The 23036-nt window shown below is 54.6% G+C and overlaps 1 protein-coding gene across 3 annotated transcripts in view; it reads right to left on the reverse strand.

Annotated features, from left to right (window-relative positions):
* The window catches only part of TTBK1 (tau tubulin kinase 1), a 41237-nt gene extending 23056 nt beyond the window's left edge, over nucleotides 1–18181 (reverse strand). For 2 of the 3 annotated variants that reach the window (XM_074332973.2, XM_074332972.2), the window contains exons 1-13: nucleotides 17937–18181; nucleotides 14814–14975; nucleotides 10145–10292; nucleotides 9826–9899; nucleotides 9496–9636; nucleotides 8574–8678; nucleotides 8081–8146; nucleotides 7531–7623; nucleotides 7316–7441; nucleotides 5833–5987; nucleotides 4656–4887; nucleotides 4237–4415; nucleotides 1017–1578 (exon numbers count right to left, since the gene is read on the reverse strand). In XM_074332973.2, coding sequence (XP_074189074.2) covers nucleotides 1017–1578; nucleotides 4237–4415; nucleotides 4656–4887; nucleotides 5833–5987; nucleotides 7316–7441; nucleotides 7531–7623; nucleotides 8081–8146; nucleotides 8574–8678; nucleotides 9496–9636; nucleotides 9826–9899; nucleotides 10145–10292; nucleotides 14814–14921 — 1989 coding nt within the window. In that variant the 5' untranslated portion in view covers nucleotides 14922–14975; nucleotides 17937–18181. The remainder of the gene's footprint in view (nucleotides 1–1016; nucleotides 1579–4236; nucleotides 4416–4655; nucleotides 4888–5832; nucleotides 5988–7315; nucleotides 7442–7530; nucleotides 7624–8080; nucleotides 8147–8573; nucleotides 8679–9495; nucleotides 9637–9825; nucleotides 9900–10144; nucleotides 10293–14813; nucleotides 14976–17936) is intronic. The other variant, XM_074332974.2, reaches the window with a different exon arrangement.
* Between the last annotated feature and the right edge of the window lie 4855 nt (nucleotides 18182–23036).

Raw genomic sequence — 23036 nt, forward strand, 5'->3', positions numbered from 1 at the left:
TTTCCAGGACCCCTCTCCCTGGGGGTTCCTCCCATGGTCTGACCCCTCTTTTTGAGTCTTTCTCAAGGGCTCCTTTTCCTCTCATACCCCCCCCCCCCAGAGGTGAGTGTTTCCTGGCTCTGCCTTCACCCTTGGTTCTCCCCCCCTTACACTCCTCTTGGATGACAAAACCCAGTCCGGTGGTTTCCAAGAACCTCAAATCCGTATCTCTAGCTGATATCTCTCCTGAGCTCTGAGGCTTCCACGGAGACATGCCACAGGTACCATGAGGTCATCGGGTCCAAATGTGAATCCGTGTTCCCTTCAAACCACTCAGTGACAGCACTGCCATCCACCCAGAACGCTGGGCATCAGCCGAGACCCCCTCTGCTCCATCACAGCCCCCTCAGTCCTCTCCCCAACACCTCTTGGCTCCATCGCCTTGCCCCACGGCCAGAGCCCCTACCCTGGTCCAAGCCACCAGGGCCCTCTCCTGCTGGCTCCTGCCATGTGGCCGTCCTATTCAGAGTTTTGTGCCCCTCCAGTCCACTTTCCACACAGCAGCCAGAGGGACCATTCAAAAGTACCAATGTAATCATGTCGCACCCCTGTTTAAAAGACTTCGATGGCTCACTAAGTCTTCAGAATCGATCCCAAGGGCCTCCAGGCCAGGGCCCTGGGACCTACCTCGCAGCCTCATCTGCTTCAACGTGCAATTAATTGGCACCGCGCTTTCTGAGTGCCACCTCCAAGCCTTTGCACATGCTGTTCCCTTGGCCTGGGAGGCCTTACTCCTGCTCTGTTACCTGGCGGACACTGCCCGTAACGCAAGACTCAACTCAGAACTCGGAGTTCTGGGGAGCCTTGCCTGCCCCCGAAGCATAATTTCAGACCCTTAAAACTATCTACCTTCATTACAGCCTGCAACTTTATTGCTGGTCGGTCGTCCCCATGCAACACGCGAGGAGCGCTCGATGCTCCCATGACGAGACTGTGGGTGTCCAGGGGTGGGGCGTGGGATGCAAGCCCAACCTTACCTGTCTCTGCGGGCCGGTGGGGTCAGACTCTCTCCGTCGAGGGCGGGGTCCCGAGTGCTGGGGCGAGTGGGAAGGGCTGCCGGGCGTGGGGGGCTGTGATGTCTCTGACCGGCCATCCGCCTGGCTCAGCTGGGGTTGCAGGGGTTGGGATGGTGCCTGCCGTGGGTCCTCCTCAGCCAGTGTCTGCATGCTGCGTCCCCGGGGCCGCACGGTGGGCTCGGGCCCTGGCCGCCGCCGCTCTTCGCCCTCCTCGGGCAGCGGCCGCAGCTCCTCAGGCTCCTCGTCCGTGGTGCCCGATGTGCTGGGCTCCGCGCCCGGGGGGAAGTCCTTGAGCTCTGTCTCCTTGTCAATGATGACCCACTCCTTGCTGTCAAAGTCCTCCTCCTCGGCCAGCGGCACCGAGCGGAAGGCATTGCTCAGGGCCTCCTGCTCCACGGAGGCTGACACGTCCATGCGGCCGCTGGCCTGCCGGTCAGCCTGGCCCGTGTCCACTGACAGCATCTGGGCCGGCTGTGAAGAGCAGGCCTGGCGCGAGGGGGAGCCCGGCAGATCCATTCGTGACCTGCAAAGCCACCCCAGGTGAGGCTCAGAGCCCGGCCTCTCTGGGCCCCAAGGACCACACATACTCACAGGTGGCAGGGTGGACCATGGCACCTGGACCCTCCTGACCATGGCACCTCTCCCACCCTGGGCCAGGCCCAGTCACCTCCTGGATTCTCACCCTCCACCCCCACTGCCTGTAAAGATCTCATTCATTCAACACATCTTGTGAACACTTACTGTGTTACAGGAAGATAAACATGCAGGAAATAAAATCTGATTCCTGTGCCCAAGAAACACTCCCTTGCAGACCACCCCAGGGAAATGGAATCATCCGAAAGCCAATTTTCTGGTCGCCTGTCCAGTGCTCAGGAGCTGTCTCCTGCTGCATCCAGGGCAAACACCCGCCGGGCCCGTGAGTTTGCAGATGGCTTTTCTAGCCTCTTTTACCATCACCCTCCAGGCCTGCCTAGCTGGTTTCACCACTGCCAACAAGCTCCAATGGCCACTAGCCCCGAGGGCAAAGTGCACATTCCTTAGTTTGACACTCATGGTCCTTGATTGCCAGACTAAGGTCCAGTTCCCCCATTCTCCTAGCCAGACCCATCTCAGATTCACACCCTTCTCCCAAATTGCCCACGCGCTCACACCTCTGTGCCTTTGAGCGAGCCGTTCCCTCCACTCGGCCTATCCTTCCACCCCAGCTCAGATGTCACGTCCTGTAGGGAGCCCTTCCATCCTGTATGGGGTTAGTTTGCTTTCCCAGGGCTCTGTCCGCTGTCATTACAGCACAGAGCACACGTATGTTTACATAGCTGCCTCCCCAGGAGTCTTGTACTGGGTCCCCTCTGACAGTTCACCTCTGGGGCACTGACCTTGCCTTGGGACATCTCTTTCGTTGTTATCTTAAACTGTGCTGTGGATCTCACGTTACTTCCAGAGGTTCTCAACCGGGGGTATACCGGCCCCAACATGAGGGTATTGCTGGTTGTATGACAGGGTGTATGGAAGGGAGGCTGCTACACCAGGGAGAATGGTCCTCTCCCAGATGCCAGGGTGCCCGCAGAGAACCACGAAGGCTTGGCTCCTCTGGGGGCTGTACATCCTCACACTCGGGCTACGTGCAGGGGGCTGACTCTCATTCTCCCCCCAGCATGGAGCCTGTGAGAGGGAGGGGTGCAGATGGGAGCCACCTGTGGGGCTTTTTCAACATACTGCTGCCCCGGCTTATATGGGACCTGCCAGCTCTGACTCTACACAATCTTTTTATTGATCTGTCAATAAGGCTTAAAATAAAAACAGCCCTGAGGGAGGTCAGGCAGGGTCTGACATTTATATTCCCATGTACATGCCTGATGTTACTTCCTTTCCTGAGAGCTTGGATTGCTTTGATGAACAGAAAAGAGAGAGCGGGTGCCAAAGGAGCTAAAGATCAGGGGTGAGGTGGGGAGTGGGAACTGATGAGGGGGTCGGAGGGGGGATATCTGAGTCCCATCTGCTTCTTATTTTCTCCTGCGCCCCAGCGCCCCAGAGCCCACCCAACTCTTCTGCCCTGCAAATCAGATCCTGAAACTTCCCTTCCAGAAAAATCTCTCCTAGGCCCCCTCCTTTCCCCACCATCCCTGAAACACGGCTTCACTCTGAGCCAAAGTAATTTGCTCTGCAGGATTGTCTTTATTCGGGCATTTCTCACCTCTCTTCTGCACTCATATCCCTTCCTCATTTCTCTCCATTTCCAGAACCCTACAGGTTACCATGGATGAAAATGTAGGCCAACCTGTGTGAGTGTGTGTGTGAGTGTGTGTGTGCGTGTGTGTGTGAGTGTGAGTGTGAGTGTAAGGGGAGGAGGGGCTCTAGGCTCCCTGAGGACAGGGTCCTAGGGTCACCACAGGGACTGGCAATAGGGCTCCCCTGTCTTGGGCATCTCCACACCCCAAAGGAGCACTGTGCCCCATTCCAGAGGTGGAGTGCAGTTTGGGGCAGAATCCAGTGAGGGGCTGTGGCCGAGGTGGGGCATGAAGAGGCCCTTCATGAGGGTGTGGAAAGGACCCCTCCCGCAGAGCTGGGCCTGGGGAAGAGATCCTTCTCCTGGTGCAGAAATGGTCTCAGCCCTGCTCTGCTGTGGCGTAAAGCCCCACCCAGAGTCAGCGAGGGTAGGGACATCTCTCTCCACTTGAGGTTTTTCCACCCACCAGAACTCACCTTAACTCTAAACTCTCCAATTCTCCCTCCCACAAACCAGGTCCCCTCCCTCACATTCAGATCCCTGAGACCTAACCCCCAAACTTGGTCTATCCCCAACTCAACCTGAGCACTGCTTAAACCCTTCTCCCAAGCCCTTCCCCCAAAGCTGAAGAGAGCCTCTGAGGTATTTGTAATGAACCTCTAGGGAAAGAGGTTTTGGAAGCACACCCACCTACCAATCACCCCTCTCCTCTTCCTGGGCCTGGGGACCCAGCCTATCCCTTTGTGGCATGAGCTGGGACCTCTGCACGCCCCATCCCCAATCCAGGCTCTGTCACTAACTGCGTCTGACGCCAGGCCAAATACAACCCTCTTGACTCTCCCAGGGTCCCCCTACCTCTGCCTCGCATCTGACCTTTCCTCCACCAGCCATGTGAAGACGGAGGGGATGGAGGGGACCGGGGGGCCCTTGACCACCCCCTGGCCCCAGACCCACCTCCTCTCATGCAGTTCCACCCGCCCATCGGCAGTGGAGAGCCTCTCTGACTCAGGGCTGTTGACCCTCCGGTAGCGCAGAGAACGGACTGGGGTTGTCGGTGAGTCTGGGGGGGCACGCACGGGGGAGCTGGGGACCCCCACACCTCGGCTCTGCTCCTCTTCCACCACACAGGGGGTCTGCAGGAGAGGAGAGTTCAGTGAGCTGGGGCTCACAAGACAGCTGTGGGTCAGGTGGTTTTCTCAGGGAAGAGGTAGAGGGAAGTTGCCCCCATGGATGCTGGCCATTCTGAGATGGGGCAAGGCCATGGAGACGGGGCAAGCGGGCAGGTGTGTGGCTGGGGCGAGGGTGCTCCGGAGGAGTGGGGAGGGGCCGTGGGTTGGGACGACCACCCGTGCTCTTCTCCCTGGCGGCGTTACTTTGCCAATGTTGATCCGGAGTTTGTTCCGGTTGACATCTGTCTCCTCCCAGACTTCAGCTTCAGGCCCCACAGGATGGGAAGCAAGGTGGGGGGTGGGGCCCAGCCCCTCAGGGGGCCGCCCCGGCAGGATTGGGGGTGCATTCTCCTGGTCACTGAGGTGCTCGCCCTGCAGCACGTCCTCGGTGTTCTCCCTCAGCAGGTCCCCAGGCACAGGAGTCACGTTGACCACCCTGGAGAGGCCAGGAGGGGGTCATTGGCAAGGCTGGCAGGGGTGCTCTCTGCTACCAGCACAGACCCTGGAGATCACTGCCACCCATGGGAGTGGGCACAGGCAAGGCCCAGACAGGGGTGGGAGTGACCCTAAGCCCATCACCACCCTTGGCTCACAAACACCATCCTCAGGTTGGCAGACGGCTGGGAGGAGATGTGGGTGCCAGGTGGGCACAGCACCACCGAGCTGTATTTATTTAAGAGACCCCACTGCTTTCCAGGCCCTGCCAGATTTCCTCTGCAGTTCACTGGCTGGCTTCCTTTAGACCAGGAATGGGTCTAAAGTGAAGAATCACTTTAGAGTTCCTTGAACAACGTCTTTACAGAACTGGACACCATCACGTGCTGGCAAATCCTATGGAGTCTCCTTCCCAAACGTGTCCCTGAAGCCTCTGCCCACGTCTCTCCCTGGTTTGCCCCTGGGGTTGGGCAGGGAGCCCTCTGGCCACCTCTGTCTTCGTGCTTGTCCCAAGGTTCTGCAATTGCTGACCCATCGATTACAAATACCTTACACTCCACTGAGAGTGCTTGGAGGGCAGGGGCTGCATGCTTTTTCTCTGCGCCCCCACAGGGCCTAGTGGGAGGGCTCAAAACGCGTTCGCTAAACGAACGCACATGAACACAGAGAAACAAACGGTGGGGCTCAGGCAGTTTCACTCAGGGCTCCCTGCTCCCCAGTAAGGTCAAGAGTTCCAAATGAGGACCCCACTCTGTGCCAAAGTTGAGGGTGCAGATGTGGCAGAACTTCCTGGGGTTTGAGAACCCCACTGTTGAGCACCAAGAATAAGAAAGACAGCCAGGTGTGCCCAGGTAGGAAGAGGAGGAGAGGGCAGGCTTCTCAGGTGACAGCCCCAGGCAAGGGTCACCTGGCCCCCAACCAGTCCATTGCCCCTCCAGAGACTCACCCAAACATGGCCGCTGTCTGCCGGGTGTTCTGCTGGGGCGGGGTGGACGTGCTGGTGGACAGGAGGGCGTCCGTGCCTGCCTTCTCCCAGTCAAAGGCCTCGTTCTCAGCAATGCCCCGCTCTTTCATGCTGTTCTCAAACACCGACATGATCAACTGCAGGGGGTGGGGATGGGGGAGGACAGAGAGGTGACCCCGGGGCTAGGCAGGAGGAGGAGACAGTTACTGGGATTGAAGGCAGAAGAGTGGGGACCTTCCAGGGCAGGGATGGGCCAAGAGGGGGTATTGGAAGGAGAAGGGCACATTGATTTTCAGTGAAAACATGCACACAATATGCAAATCAGCATGCAAATTATCATCTTGGTTTATGCCCCACTGGCTGGACACAAGCCCTCTGAGATCTGTGCCCCGATTACTATCCCCAGACTCTGCTGCCATTTCCACCATCTCAGCAGAATCAGCAGCAGCCCAGAACCAATGGTAGTTTCCCAAACCCACCACCTGGGGTCATGCGTCTGCACAGGCAGCTTCCTCTGCCTGCAATGCCTTCCCCACTCATCCTCTCCTTTCCGAAGGCTTCCCTGATTCCCCCACCACACAGCGCCTGTGGTTGGGCCCAGTGCACCGGCTGGAACTGTTCACACGCCTACCTGCCACCTCTGTGTCTCTAGCAGCCAGCACAGGGTGTGCTCTCAGCTGTATGGTCTGGGGGACACCAGGAGGCTGAGCTAGGATTGGGGGGGGCATGGCCTCCTACTGCCAGAGTGAAGCATCCCTGCCAGCAACTGGGGCTCTGGACTCAGGAGGTGGCGGGCAGCTGTACCCTCTGAAGCCCCCAGACCATTGCACTTCTGACCTGCGGGGCAGGTTCCCTCTGCCGGCAGGACCCACCTCACTGAGTGTCCAGTGTGTGCCGGACACTGTGCCCCCTACGGTGGCACATGGTGAGTCCCGGGCAGAACACTGCTGATGTTTTTCCCATTCTCAGATCAGGGTCAGTGGGTCCCACAGGAGTGTGGGGATGGCACCTTGGAAAGAGCACTGGACTTGGAGTCAGATGTGCCTGAGCCTCGCCCTGCTACTAAGCCGGCCATCAGGCCTCAGTTTCCTCATCTATGACATGGGGACAATCACCCCACTTGGCCCCCTGCAGCGTTTGGGTATAAAACTTGAAGCACGTGGCTTAATAAATTGTTAAGTGCTAGAATAATAACATAAGAGACATGCAGTTATCACCAAAGGCGTGTTTTGAAGCTTAAATGAATTGACGCATGAAAGGCACTGAAAACAGGGTACGCGCTTGATAAACCTAGCTCTGCCTGCTGTCTATAAGAGCACCGAATCAGTTTCATGCAGTTGGAAGACCAGGGGCACATGGGCAGGGCCAAGCCGGCACGGGCGAGGGGCCTCAGCAGGATGGGCGCTGCGGGTGACGGCCGCCCACAGAGAGGTGTCCAGGGTGCGGGCAGATGGCAGGCTCCCACCTGGTAATCGGGCTTGGTGAAATAATCGAGGTTGGCAATGTGGTCCAGGAAGAGGTGGAACTCAGAGGGCATGTGCTTCAGCAGCATCCGGTGCTCATACTTCTCCTTGATCATCCCTACCTGCTCCTGGGGGCAAGAGGCACGGGAGATGGAGGCCCAGCTGCCCCCACGCACCCCCACTCCCACTCCTTCAGACGCAGCGGCATGGGGCTCACCTTGTCCTTGATCTTCCTCCAGGGCAGCTGGCCCACGGCAAACTCCACCAGCATGTAGAAGAGGGACCACAGGTCATCATGGCGGCCCATCTCCTGGGGGGGGCAAGAGGGAGGGTCACCCCCAGCTCTCAGGTCCTTCCCTGGGAGCAGGGATCTGACCCTTCACTGAGGGACACCAGTCAGGGAGGCTGGGCACCCCGGTCCCTGTGGACAAAGCTGAGGTCTCCCTGCAGCCACGGCTACCTCCGCGACCCGCCAGCATACATAGACTCCCAGAGTCAAAACTTCTGTGTATATGTTCTCACCCCACAGAGATGTGTGTTGGAACAGCGAGGAGGAGATCCCCCAAAACAAGGAAGAAGGAGAAGTCAAGGGCAGAGCCTTCTGCCCATTGGGGTCTGGAGTGGCAGCTTCCGGGGCTCATGCTGCCCCATATTTCTCTCCCCACCTCCCGAGGTGCCCGTCCTGTGTTCTCCTTCAGCAGCATCTTCCTCCCCTGACCTGTGCCCTCACTGCCCCCACATCCCTCTGTCCTGGCTCAGCTACTCACCCTGTTCTTGTGGGCGTTGACCGAGGCATAGCGAACCGTCCCTCGAAACCCGGCCACATTCCGAGGCTGCAGAGGGAGAACAGCACCGGGAACCTCACTGCGGCCCTGACCTTGGCCTCATGTCAACCCTGCTTACCAAGCCTCCCACCACCTGTCTTAACGCTGACCGCCTCCCTCTGCCGCCTCCCCCCACGCAGGCCGGGTCAGGAACAAACCTGACCCACCAACCCCAGTCCTAAACTTGCACCTGCCCCTGCTTCCATCCTTAACCCGAGTGGGCCGTATCTGTGATCTCACAGGCTGTGGATGTGGCATCCATCAAGAACCCAGGCTAAGGGAGAGAGGGGACAAGCCCAGGGTGGGCCTGGGGTTGGGTGCAGCTGACCCTGAGCTCAGGCCGGGCATGATCAGGCAGCCATAGGAAAAGCTGGCGATGGGTTCCCAGGTCAGAGAACGGGCCAGGGGGCCGGGGGGCGTGCACAGCGGTACTCACGGGCCGGACGTCCCCCGTGGTGTTGGTGTACTGCCGGGCCAGCCCAAAGTCCAGCATGTAGCATTTCCTGTAGGTGGACGGCAGCCTGCCCATGGCAAAGTTTGACTGCAGGAAGACAGCAGCTGTGAACCGCGGGCTCCAACCCCACCTGGCCCTCCTTGAGGGGCACCAAGAAACAGCTCTGGTGAGGGACGCTCCACGCAGGTACACTCACGTAAGAGCAGAACACCCGCACGTGCAGCCGGTCCTAGCACTTCATGGGAGGGGCGGGTGCGATTATTCTCATTTTAAAGATGAGGGAAATAAAGGTCAAAGAGCTTAGGGGGCTTCTCCAAGATCACAGAGCAACTGATGACTCAGCTGACAGGTGACCCCAGGTCTGTCTGGCTCTAAATCCTTGGGACTCCCCAGCAGGGCAGGGTGGCTCAGTCTCACTAAGGCAGCAGGAGACCTGCATTGTTCTTGCTGTGTGATCTTGGGCCACTCAACCAATCTTTCTGGGCCTCAGTTTTCACCCTTTAAGATAAGAGTTTTTTTCTAGCGCTAAGACCCAGGATGCCACCAAATTAACTACTTGGAATTCCTTGCCAAGCCCTAGCCCCTGGTCCCCTTCCCTCAATCCTCCCATCCTTCTCCAACCCTTCACCTTTCTAGGTTCTAGAATTAGCTAAGTCAGCGGTGAGAGAAAGAAAAGACCCCGGAGAGAGGGCCTGGGTATGGCCAAGGGGCGGACAGGGCTGTGTGCTCCTGGGAGGCAGGGGAGAGGCAGAGGTGGGGCTCGGGATGGAAAGCAGGAGAGGGGACAGGTAGAGGAGGCTGTCCCTGCCTTCCCCACCATCCTGGAGAAGAAACCAGCAGACCCAGAGAGGGAGCGGGGGTGGGGTATGCTTTGGAGAGGGGGCCGAGTGGGGGCAGCCCTCACCGGCTTGATGTCACGGTGCAGGAAGCCCACGGAGTGGATGGCCTCAATGGACTCCAGAATCTGCTTGCCCAGCCGCAGCGTGGTGCTCAGCGTGAAGGTGCCTCGGGGCTGGCTGCGGCGCAGGTCGGCCAGGTTCCGGCCCTGGGGGTGGGCATAGGGGCAACCCGGCTCAGCGGCCATCCGAATCACCACCCTGTGACACTCTGCCCAGCCTCATCCCCAAAGGCTTGTGCCTCCTGGGGCCACAGTCTCCCTTCCACACTCCCCACCCCAGGAGTCACACCCGAAGCTCTTGGGGGAGAGTGGAGGTGGGGGGCCCCAGGGACTCACCTGGAGCTGCATTACCACATAGTTAAACTTCTCATTCCGGCCACAGCCAATGAACCTGCACACGTGGTCTTTCCCTGAGGGGTACAGACAGGTCTCCCAATTCCTACTCCTCTTACCTCCAATCCTAAGGTGGGCTCCTGATGTACTCTGGTTGCTGGTCCCCCAACCCTGGCCCCACAACCACTTCACCCACCACCTCCCCCGACCTTAACCCCATCATCACTCTTACACTCTGGTCCCATCTCTTCCCCCATCGCCTCCCCCTCAGCCCCTGGCTCCATCACCTCTTCCCTCCCGTTCTCCTGCCCTGGGCCCTCACCTTGTAGCTTTTTGAGCACAGCCACCTCCATCTTGAGGACCTGCTTGGGCTGCTGGGCTGACTCCACCTTGAGGGCCACATTCTCCCTGGTCAGCAGGTCCATGGCTTCGTAGATTTCACCAAAGCCCCCGCCCCCAATCTTTTTCAGCTACAGAGATGGAGGGACACAGGGGTCAGGCTGAGCAGCTCCTCATCCTACCCACTGCTGGGTCATATCCTTCACTGAGGGGGGCCTCCCTTCCTGGCTCCACCCAACAGTGCCCCCACCTCCTCTGTTAGTGCGGAAGACAGATAGCTCAGCCCCTGGATGGACAGACACACACACACACACACACACACACACACACAGCCAGATGTCAGAGTAGGCAGGGGGAAAGCGTATGCGACGTGCGACTCCATATAGACATGGAGACAAGGCTACGTAGGATGCTGAAGCGATAATGGGCTATCATGAATCTTTGCTTCTCTGGAAGAAATATCATGTTCCCCGCATCCTTGGCTTAGATTGAGTAACCTCCATCCAGAAAGAAAACCAATTTCTTCCCTGGTGGATCCCCTAGGGATGCGGGCCCTTCCTGGGGTTGGCAGAATCCTGAAAGGTATCACCAGAGGGAGAGAATACTGGGGCAGGGGGAGTATTCAGGGAGGGGACTCAGGAAAGGGTCCTCACTGCCCATGCCCGGTGCTGAAGCTCATATCTCTTCCTAGGCTCCTGGTCACGTGCCCAAGACCAGGGTGAGGCTTCTCTCTGGGGCAGGTGCACCGTGGAAGCAGGTGGGAATGGAGGTTTGGAGAGAACCTGCCTATTTCCAGGGGCAGTGCAATGGGGATCTGACCCTCTAGCCCTTCTCCTCCAGCATCCCAGGCCACGTAGTGAGAAAAGGCAGAGGGAAGCACTGTGATGGAGGAAGGACAGGCAAGGGGGGATGAGCAGAGCTGAGTTATGGGAGAGATTCATATTCATGTCAAGTCAGAGGTGCAGAGGTCTTGGAGAGTGGGGGTGCTGCTGGCAATGATGGGGGGCCAGGGAGAAGGTGCTGAGATCTAAGTTGGGACTCATTTGGTTTAAGAGAGATGCACAGCTCAATTCTCACCTCCTCAGGGAGCCCACCCGTCATGGATGGTCTGCCTCTCGAAGCATATTCCAGAGCCCTCACTTGCATCCTGTTGGCTCATAACTCTCAGCCACGGCTGGACTTGCTAATGATTGGATGGAGGCTGCTCTGATCAGGCAGCCTATAAATGGACTCTGAGCCTCCTGCATCTCCAAGCCTCCACTTTGCATTTATTCAGCACAGTAAACATTTAATGGTGGTTGAAATATGCGCGTGAAGGGAGGGAGGGGGCAGGGCAGGGCTGAGGACTGGGAGAACCCAGCAAGTTACAATTGAAACCACTCTAGAAAGAAAGAGAAGGATGAAGAGAAGATTTAGAAGAGAGGTGGAAGGCTGGATGGGCTCTTCGAGGCTTTTGTGCCCAGGAAGGAGACAGGGAAGAGGGAGCAGGAAGACTAGTGAGACACAAGAGTGCCTCTCTAATTGAGAGGAAAGTTAAGGTCAGACTTCTAGAAGAATTTTGGAATAAGGAGGGGACAGACACAGACTCAACGGAAGCAATGGCATGTCTTCCTCTGGGGAACTTTAAACTCATGGGAGATTCCAGTATCTTCTGGATTCCTTTATGGTTTGCTGGGAGCATGAGGAAGGGGCAAGGGGGAGGGGCACAACGATTACATCTCAGTTCTGTGCTCCCGACTCAGACATAATCTTAGCTCGTCCCCAAAGGCTCCTGACAACACAGGTGAGGAAGGTCATAGGAGTTGCCATTTTGCACAGAAAGAAAACTAAGACACAGAGCGTTAACTACCTTGTCCCAGGTCACATGGCTAGGAAGTAGCAAAGCCAGGTGTCGTTCAAATCCAGGCAATCTGATGCAGAACCCACACTCTGAGCCACGATGTTATGGGAACAGTTGATCACACTAAACCTGTCAGTGCTGAGATTCAAGTGCAGATCTGCTAGGCTCCAAAATCCTTGCTGGAGACGGTAAGGAGGGCTTGGAGCAGCCAAGACATTTCTGACACCTACTCCCCAATTTCCCAGGGTGCCTGAGGGTATTTCTCTACCACCTTCATTTCCAAACAGCTTATTTTTCCTTCCTTAGTTCCTCCCCTACTCCCCACCCACCCTTTACAGAACCTCCCTGGGGTGGGGAGCTGGGCATCTGCACTCACCCACTCACCCAACACCCCTCCTCCCTAGGCCCTACAGACTTATCCATCAGGTACCGTGAGGAGGCCCAGAATACTTTTAGAGGGCAATGAAAATGTTTTCATTTCTTTTAAAATCAGGAGAAAAAAATCAACTTTTCGATCAAAAAGAAAACTTTAATATATAATATAATTTATTCCTCTTTATACCAATGCAGTCATGAAATACAATTTTTAGTTCTTAATTATTCAGAAAGGGACCCATAAGGAGAAGTGCCCAGGGCCTACGAAAGTCATAATGTAGCCCTGCCCACAGCCCAGTAACAGGAATATTCTCGCAAACTCCCTTCCTTAGACCCTATTTCCCCCCTCCCCAATTTTTTCCCCCTCCCCTGATGAAGGCCCTCCCTCAACTGGAAGATAAATAGGACCAGCATTAACTTAGAAAAAAGGAAGCCTGGTTTCTTGGATGACCAGAGGTGAGTTTCGTAAATTCTCTGGGGCTCCACTTTTCCTCGTCTGTAAAATGAGAGAGTTGGACTCGAACTGGCCACAAAAACCCTCAGCTCTGCGATCCTGATTCTTGGATGGGCTAATTCTTGGAAAGAAGGAATTGAGTGCTTGACCCAGCAGGCAGACAAACCCGGTTTCACCTAACAGTCATGGGAACTTGGCAAATTAGCTAATCTCTGTGCCTCAGTTTCCACACCTGTGAAATGGGGATAACAGTATCTACTCATTGGTTGTTGAGATAATGCATATAAGGCATTTTTCAAAGTGTCTGGCAGCAGTAAGTGCTCAAAACGAAAGAACGTTTCTGTTATGATTATTGTTTGCTATTCTGATTCTGAGAAGTGCGCCTGAAGAAGAATAAAATATTATTTTTAAATACCCCAGCTAGTGCCACTGACACTCATTGTTTTCCTGGCCACAGCCCGTCCATGGCAGCTTGTTCTTGGTTCCTGAGCTCTGCCTTATGTCTCTGTCCCATCCCTCACAGGGAGGTGGCTGAGGGGATGCATCTGGCACCCCACCTCTCTAGACCTCCAGGGGCTGGGGTGGTCAGATGGCAAAGATGACATGCTTGCCCCCTTTCCCCAAATCCCCCTTGCCATTTCTCTGCCCACTCACCTCCCACTTTTTCTCTCAAAAAGCACAAAAAATTCTAACCCAAACTCAGTATGTATGCGAACACCAACTTTTTCTCACCTCTTCAAGTGCCAATGCCCTTCTGTTTCCAATCTGTCTGCCAGCACAAGAAGCTCTTATGTCAGGGGACCCAGGAGGACCTTGGAGGAACACTTCTCACTTTGCCAGACCCTCATTCCTTTGATAACTGCCCTGGCTCCTCCTCCCCCAAAGTCTCTCCCGCTCAGGAAGTTCCCCTTTGGGAGGTGGCCAGCCCCTTCCCTCAGCTCTTATGCCTCGCCAGCCCCTCCCCCCCAAGACATCTCTGACAAGCCTGCCACCTCTGCCCCTATCCCTGGGTCTCTAAGGGTCCTGCACAACAGGGTGGTTGCTGCCATGGAGACCCACCTGCACTAAGGCCCCACTCGCCTCTCAATCCCGCACCCCGGGGGAAATGAGCCTCTTTCACATACACGGAGAGGCTCCCTGTAGATCTGACCTGTGCTGTTCTCCCTCTCTTCTTCCTGGCTCCCCACTCTGGTCCAGACCCGCAGCTCACACGCTCACCCCACCATCCCCCTACAAGGATGAGAGACCACCAGAGAGCTCTTATGGGACGGAAAGGGGTGGGTGGGACAGGGATTGATTTACAGTAGGTCCTGCTCCTCAGACACTGCATTTCCCCCAACCCTCACGTGTCCCCCACCCATCCAGACCCAACCCCCGGAGACGACTTGGACTACAACTCCCAGCAGGCCGAGCAGCCTGAAGTCTTGGGCTGGAGGAGCAAGGCACGCTGGGAGAGGGAGTCTCGGCGTGTTGCACCTGCCGCAGGAACCAGTGAGGGGGAGGAGGGTGGATGGAGAAGATGGAGTGCGGATGCGGTGGGAGCTGCCTGCAAGAGCTCTTTCCCCGAACTCAAGCCTTTCTGTCCTCTGCGGAAGCGGAGGGGCACATGCTCACTCACTGCCCTTCTCCAAGGTCCGGCAGAGAAAGAGCCCCCCTCCCCCACCCTCCCCTCCTGCCCCCACCGAGCTCTGCAGCTCCTCCTCCGACATCCAACCAGGAGTTGTTCCAGGCAGGGCCGGACCAACATGATCGAGCCGGGAAAGGGGTGAGAGAGGGCGGGGCTGTAGAGAGGGCACTGGGGGAAAGCGATTGTCCACAAGTGTAGGCAAAAATTAATGACCAGCAAGCAGCATGCAAATGAGCTAAGGGGCACCTCCCTCTCAGGGTAGGGGCTCTGAGGGCATCTGTTTTAACAAGTCTCCAGGTTCCGTCCTCCTCTCCTCCCTCCACCCCTGCCTCTGCCCCGGCGTGTCACTCACTCACCACCTTCCAGCGATCCTTGACCACGTAGTTGGCCGGCAGGATGTCGGCCTGCTCCCCTCCCCCACTCATGTTGGTTTCGTCCTTAAGAGCAGTCGCTAGGCACTGCATCCGCCAGCCGGAGGGAGGGGTGTCCGCAGGGCCTGCCCTGGGGGGGCCATCTACCTGGGGGAGTGGGGAGGGGCTGTGAGCGGGGGCTGGTTAGGGACCCAGGACCACCTTGCAGATATGATGGAGAGCGCCATTCTAGTAGGCAGCCTTCGGGGTCCCACGGGGTAGATGCTCAGGGGTGACTGGGGGAAGCACTGTGTTAGCACCCTAGTGGAGGTCAGAGAGAAGACAAATACTCTCTACAGGAAGGGAGACAGATACAAACTACACACAGGAGATGTGAAAACCAGCAACACACGGTTGATTGAAAAAGCAGAGGAAATGATGTGTGAACAAGCTGTGGGAAAGCATTTCCCAAAGAGACACATGCTAGCTAATGTGGGGGAGACTTGCTAACCAAGGGGCACACCAGAGTGGGACCCATGCTTTACTGCGGAGATCTAGGCCAAGAAGGACCAGTCTGAGTGACTTGATCTATGGCCCCCTAGTACCCACACGTTCCTTGTGCCACAAAATGACCGGGAAGCTATGTATCTGAGGCTTATTGAAAGGGTTGAACTGCTGACCAAGGGGTGACCCATGGAGACGCACCCCAGAGTGACAGAGGCGAGCTAACCACCCATGCGAGATGTGATAATCAGAGAATGAGGAGATACCCAACAGCCCCTCGGGGATGGTGCTGACTGAGGAGGATGCGGCTGCTGAGAGGCACACGCCAGTCTCAGTGGTGAGCGTTCACTGCCGCAGCCCTGGGCTTGAGAAGCAAGGATGGGAGTGAGGAGGTGAACATAAGGCAATGGACTCAAGACGTGGATTTTAGAGGGACAGCAGCTGTATGGCCACTTGGAGAGAGTCAGACTGAATTGGGAGGAGTAGAGGACGGCAGGGAACGGGGAGCGACCTAACAGGAGTGACAGGGAGCAGCAGGTCTGGGTGGGCGTGGGGTGAGACAGCCTCTCACCACACCTGTCTGTGTCTGCTCAGGAACCAAGAAGGAACACAGCTCTTGTCCATAGGTGGGACAGGCAGAAGGGCTGTCAGGGAGAGTGTCCCAACTGGGAGAGCCAGCCAGTGTTACCCAGGGAAAGGCAAGTGTGTGCATGTGTGTGTCTGCATGTGTATCTGCGTGTACCCCTCTGTGAGTGTGTATATATCTTTGTGTGTCGTGTGTGTGTGCATGTGTGTGTGTCTATGTCTGTACATCTGTGTCTGTGTGTGTTTATGTGTGATTTTGCGTCTCCCTGTGTGAGGTGCATGTGTGCAGGCAGGGGGCCAGAAGAGATCACTTTTTGAGATCTCTGCCAACCCGGTACAGGAATGGAACCAAGATCTTTTTCTTCTCTTCTTACCCTCTATACTTTTTATAAGCATATTGCTCTCCCCTCACAATGACCCTGGCGAGTCACAGATGGAAGGAAGTCACTCAGGCTGGGATGGGGGTTGGGGGGTGGAGAGAAGGAAAGGGCCTAAGAATCTATGGATGGGGTGAGAACTCCATAAACCTCTCTTTCCTTGGGATGGGACCATTCTCCTGGGCCCCTATGTCTAGTTGTCCTGATATAGAGGCAGTGCGGATTAGTGAAGGCATGGAGACAACCTTTAACAGGTCATGGTATGCCATGAAGGACGTGTGGAGATGGGATCTTCCTGGGGAGAGACACTCTTTTTCTGTGTTTCTTTAAATGATTCAGCTGACTGCCCTCCAATCCACACAACTTCATAGTATCAGAAATGTGGGGATAAAATAGGTCTCTGCCCGCCTCCTGCAGGAATTCTCAGGGCAGAGAGGGCAATGGCAGGATGAAGACAGAGGGAGAGATGGGGGGCTCTGGAATAAAGGTGGAGGAAACAGGTTGAGGACAAGATAAGAGAAGCCACTGAACCAATAGGGAGGGAGCCTTAAGGAGTTGAATAGGGTGACCTCTGGTGAGCTTTCCAGCCCTGTGAGGTTGATGAGAAAAATGTTGGCTCCTGCTCTCATTTTATAGACGGGCAAGCCTAGAAGAAACAAGTGAGATGGGAAAAGGGAGAGTGGAGGCAGGAGTATAAATGAGAGTTCCCTGTCTCTCCACATCCACCATCCTTCCTACTCTCTGCCTCAGAAGATACACTTAGCTCAGATTAGGGTTGGGATGAAATGAACATGAGTAATTTGGCTGCCCCATTACTGCCCCCTTTGGGTGTGTGGAGGCCTGGGTGTGTAGTGAGAAATGGCTGTGGAGGAGGATTTTATGAACATCTGTCAGAGAGTGTGCATGTTTGAGAGTGTGGGGCCAATGATGGATGTGTGTATGTGTGAGAGAGAGAGAGAAATACCTAAGTGGTTGGGAGCTCCTCGTGGTATGTGAATAGAGGTGTTGATGTGTAACTATGCAAGGTGTGAGCCAGGTCTGTGTGGGAATCTGGGAGCCCAGGTAAGGAGAGGTAAGAGAGACCAGTGAGGTGTAATGCAAACAGATGAAAAGATGTGTGGGAGGGAGCAGAGGGCAATGGAAGGGACCAGGAGTGACAGGGTCAGAGGAGGGGGTGGGGTAACATACAGACAGGTGAGACATCATGAGGGCAGGTGAGAAAGTCACAGGACCACAGGAGGAGTTTCTGGGCACAGGGAAAGGGGTGAGGAAGTTGGTAAGAAGGCTAGTGGGAGGAATGGAGGACTGAGGGCAAAGGAGAGAGGTTATGGAGACAGCTGAGAACGACTTGTCAGAGGTGACAGGACAGTAAAGCCATAGGGACAGAGGACAGGGACAGATGTGAGAAGCGAAGAGCAAAACCCCTGGAGGGCAGGAGGGAGAGGGTGGGTATGTGTGCTGGGGGCAGGGAGCCGGTCCAGGCCTCGGACGCGGCCCAGGCTGTGTAGGCCAGCGTCCCAGCTCGGGCGGAGACGGCAGCAGGGAGGGGGCGCTGGAGAAGGCTGCTCTGGGAGGTGAGCCAGGCCCGAGGCCCAACGAGTCCATAGAAGGAGCCCCCTCCCGACCCCCGCCCAGCCCGCCGCCCGGCCCCGCCCCGCCTCACCTGCTCTGTGCCCGCTGCGGCTGCGGCTGCGGCGGCGGAGGCAGCGGCTTGGGGCGGCGCATCCCCGGGGGCCGGGGCGGGGCGGGGGCGGGGGCGGCTCAGTGCGGCGCTGGGCGGCCCGCTCCCTCCGGCGGTGGCGGCGGCGGCCTCCCGACCCGGACCATCCCGGCCCGGCCCGGCCCGGCCCGGATCCTCCTCGGGCGACGGCGGCGGCAGCGGCAGAGAGGGGAGCTGCCCACAATGCACCGCGCCGCCAGCATCAGCACCAGTCCTGACATCACCGCCCCACCGCCCGGGCTCTTACATCACCGCCCTTTCTCTGACATCACATTCTCTTCTGCTCTTCCCTCCACTCTTGCAGCCCTCGGATTCGCTCTCGCGGACGGTCCTGCCCCAGTTCTTAGGATCCCTTCACTGGTCTCAGCCATTGGCTCTCCATCCCCAAGCCAAGCGGGGCCCCACCACTCCTTACCTGAACCCATAAACCTCACCTGTCTCCATCACCCTTTATCTTCTCCACTCCCACCGTGTTCCTGTCGCTCCTAGCCTGTCCCCAGCAGCCTCAACTGATCCCCCCACTTCATCCTCCATATGTTCATGTTATTTTCCTCTCAACACATTTCCCCCCACCTGTACCCCTCCTGCTATATGTCCCCATCTCCCCGTTTCTTCTAACACCATCCCTCACCTATAACTCACCACATATACACCTTACCTCCCGGCTCAATCTGTCCTTCTTTCTGTGTCCCTTTCTCCCATCTGTTGACAAACTGTCATTGTTTCTTACTGCTTACCAAATAAGATGCACACTCTTTACTGTGACATTAAAAATTCTTCCCAACATGGACCCACAGTGGCTATTACTACCTCTCTGACAGATTGGATTACTCAACATCCCCTGAACATACTTTGCACTTTGTCTCTCTCCGGTCCTTCCTTCCCTCCTCATGCCTTCAATAAATGCATACTGAACACTTTCAATAAAACAACAATAACAGCAGCAACAATTTATTCGTGCCAGACACTGTTCTAACTTTAGACATATTAACTCATTTAATCCTCATAACAACCCTATGAGGTAGCAGTACTAATGTTACACCCATTTTATAGATGAGGAAACTAAGACACAGACATTTGAGTGATTTGCCTTAGGTTACCCAGCTAGGAAGTGGTAGAGCTGGGATTCACCCCTGGCTCCAGAGTCCGTGCTCCTAACCACTAAGCTGGGAGGAAGAATCATTGAGTCTGCAGCAGTCAGAGGAGGCGTCTCAGAGGAGGTGCGTTCAACTGTAACTTGAAGGATTAGAAGGCCCCAAAAGACAAGCGGGGCCAGGACACAGGGTGGGTGGGAGAGAGCTCCAGGCTGAGAGGACAGTCTGAGGTGAGCTGGGGGTGGACATGTGCAAAACCATGAAGGGCTGTGGGGACAGAGCCCCAGAGAGCAGTTTCCAGGCTGTTGGCCTCACGTGGAAAGGTGCTGGCTCGGATAGTAGATGGCCGTCAGCTATGGCTAGTTGGCCATCAGCTGTAACTAGTTAGCCATTGGCCACTGATATAACTGCCATGGCTGAGCCAGCAGGCGGTGGAGTGCAGGTTGCAGACAGTGTGGCTCCTGCTTCCTGTGTCTCCAACCCAGCCTCCAGCAAGAATATAGTGGTATGATGCCCCTATCTATGGCTCCGTGGGTGTTCCTTTTTGACCTCACCATGTCCTGCGTTCTTATGTGGGGAGCAGGACTAGAGACCCAACATGACACCCTGCATGACAAGGGCCTTGTGTGCCACGAGAAGAAGATTAGATTTTCTCCATTTAGTTTTTAAAAGTGTAGTGGACAGCGGGGTGAGCCACCCAGATGCCCCTTCAGAACTAGGTAGTCACTCCCCTGGCTGCCTGGGGTGCTGAAGACGGACTGCTTTCAGCTGGCTCCCTCTCTGGGAGCCTAGGGGATGCCTCACCCATGATCATGTGCCCTTCCTGGCGCATCCCCCATCTGACCGAAGATCAACCTGTGAGTACAAAGGCTCGGTCCCCTCCCACCAACTAGGGATAGCTCTGAAGGGTCATCCCATTTTCAAAACTCCTGACAGGATCGGCTGAGGCTTCTACTGAGACTGCATCAAAGCTCAACTTCCCCTCTGCCCAACGTTGCTGTCTTCACTCCTCCACAGGTGGGGGTCCTCAGAGCACTTCCCCATAAGCCTAGTGGGTGATCGTCTCTGTCTCAGAGTCAGTCTCCAGAGCAAGCAGACCTTTAGACAGGAAATCACTGAAGAATTTTGAACAGAAACAAGACGCAGTCTGTTCTGAGTACTGGGTTAGAATTCTAGGTTGACAATTTTTTTTCAGTACTTAAAAAATGTTGCTCTACTCTCTTCTAGTTTGCATTGTTTCAGATGAGAAATCTGCAATTATCCTTATTTTGTTTCTCTGTGTCTAATGTGTCTTTTACCCGTCTGGCTACTTTTAAGATTTTCTCTTTATCACTGGTTTTAAGCTATTTTATTATGATGTGACTTGCTATAGTGTTATTCATTTATTCATTTTTTCTTGTGCTTGGGGTTTGTTGAGCTTCTTATATCTGTGGATTTACAGGTTTCATTAAGTTTGAAAATTTTTCAGCCATTATTTTCTCAAACATTTATTCTGCCCTCTGCTTTCCTTCAGGGAATCCAATTACCTGTATATTAGACTGCTTGAAATTGTCCCACAGCTCACTGATGCTTTTGTTCATTTTTCCCCTTTCTTTTTTCTCACTGTGTTTCATTTTGGATAGTTTCTACAACTATGTGTTCAAATGTGTTACTATTTTCTTTTGCAGTATCTAATCTGGTAATATCCCATCCAATTTTTTAAATTGCATTGGGGAATATTGGGGAACAGTGTGTTTCTCCAGGGCCCATCAGCTCCAAGTTGTTGCCCTTCAATCTAGTTGTGGAGGGTGCAGCTCAGCTCCAAGTCCAGTCATTGTTTCCAATATTAGTTGCAGGGGGTGCAGCCCACCATCCCATGGAGGGTATTGAACCAGCAACCTTGTTGTTGAGAGCTCGTGCTCTAACCAACTGAGCCATCTGGCAGCCCCCAATGTATTTTTCATTGTAGTTTATCTCTCTACAAGTTCAATCTGGGTCTTTTAAAAATCTTCCATGGGCAGTTTTTCTTCTAACTTCTTAAACATATTGAAGAGTTATAATAAATCTTTTAATGTACTTGTCTATTAATCTTTTTATTTGAATAATTTTTGGAACAGTTTCAATTTTTCATCTCACTATGGGTTGTGGGGACAGAGTCCCAGAGAGCAGTTTCCAGGCTCTCGACCTCACGTGGAAAGGTGCTGGCTCAGGGTAGTAGATGGTCATCAGCTGTAACCAGTTCGCCATTGGCCACTGATACAACTGCCGTGGCTACGCTAGCAGGCGCAGAAGTGGTTAGCGAGTGGATTGTGAATTGCGGATCGTGTTGATCCTACTTCCTGTGTCTCGCCAGGCCACCAGCGAGACGGGGGTGCAGGAAGATCCCGTTTTGGGGTACTGGCGGATGTTTGCTTTTGTGTCTAAACCAGCCACCAGCAAGACTATAGTATGACTCTCCATGGCTCCGTGGGTGTTCCTTTTTGGCCTCACCATGTCCTGCGTTCTTACGTGGGGAGCGGGAGCTGGTCCCTGCATGAGTCATATTATTCTGTTCCTTTTCATACCATAAGTTTTTAATGGATGCCAAATATGTGACTTTTTCCTGGTTGGATCCTGGGTATTTTTGTATTTCAGGAAATATTCTTGAGCTCTGTTCTGAAATGCAATGTATTTACTTAGAAACAGTTTGATCTTTCCAAGGCTTACTTTTTAAGTCTTTGTTAGGTAGGGCCTGAGCGCCCTCTAATCTAGTGCAGATTTTTGCCCACCACTGAGGCAAATCCCTTTGGTATAATTTACCCAGTTGCCCCGTGAATTTTTGGGTCAGAAGGTAGCTCTATTTCAATTTTTTGAGGAACCTCCATAGTGTTTTCCACAGTGGCTGCACCAATTTACATTCCCACCAACAGCTCACCAGCATTCCCTTTTCTCCACATCCTCACTGACACTTGTTATTTCTTGCATTTTGATGACAGCCATTCTGACAGGTGTGAGGTGAAACCATGCCAAATGGTTTTCCATGTCAGCTGGAGGGAACAGGCACTATTTCCATCTTTTAGTGAGCTCTGAGGATTGATTGCTCTGCTCCTTTCACGTAAGTATTTTCCCATCTCAGAGAGTTTTCTCACACATGTATGCTGATCAGTCCTCAGCTGCCTGCCATGGGGAACCCTCTGAAGATTCCAGAACTCTCTCTCCTATCCTGTGCTCTAGCGTACAAATGAGCTGTGTTGGCCGCCCTGGAGTCCCCACTCTGCCTCCTCAACTCAAGGAGACAGCCAAGGTTCAGCCTGGGTTCCTCCTGCTCGCAGTCTGGAAACCCAGCAGGCAACATGCTGGGGCAAACACAGAGTGCTCCTGGCTTGTTTTCAGTCATTCCAGGATTACTGTCCCAGGTGCCTGACTGCCAATGTTCAAAATTATTGTTTCATATATTCTGCCCAGTTTTTTTGATTGTTAAACATGGAAGGTGGGGCGACCAGATGGCTCAGTTGGATAGAGTGCAAGCTCTTAACAACAAGGTTGCCAGTTCGATTCCCACATGGGCCAGTGAGCAACAATGGCTTGAACTTGGAGCTGAGCCACCAGTGGGTGGCCGGTTTGCTCAGTGGTTAGAGCGAGGTGCTCATAACACCTAGGTCGCCGGTTGGAGTCCCACATGGGCCAGTGAGCTGTGCCCTCCACAACTAGATTGAAAACAATGACTTGACTTGGAGCTGAGCTGCACTCCCCACAACTAGATTGAAAAATAACAACTTGACATCCTGGAAAAACACACAGTTTCTCAATATTCCCCATTTAAAAAAAACAACAATGTGAAAGGTATACAGCAAAAGGAACCATCAATAAAATGAACAACAACCTATGGGATGGGAGAAAATATTTGCAAATCATATACATGATAAGGGATTAATATCTGAATATACAAAGAGCTCATACAACACAGTAGGAAAAAAAAAATCTGATTTTA

This window comes from Rhinolophus sinicus, chromosome 2, assembly GCF_057876585.1.
Source record: "Rhinolophus sinicus isolate RSI-liver-muscle chromosome 2, RSI-T2T, whole genome shotgun sequence".
NCBI lineage: Eukaryota > Metazoa > Chordata > Mammalia > Chiroptera > Rhinolophidae > Rhinolophus > Rhinolophus sinicus.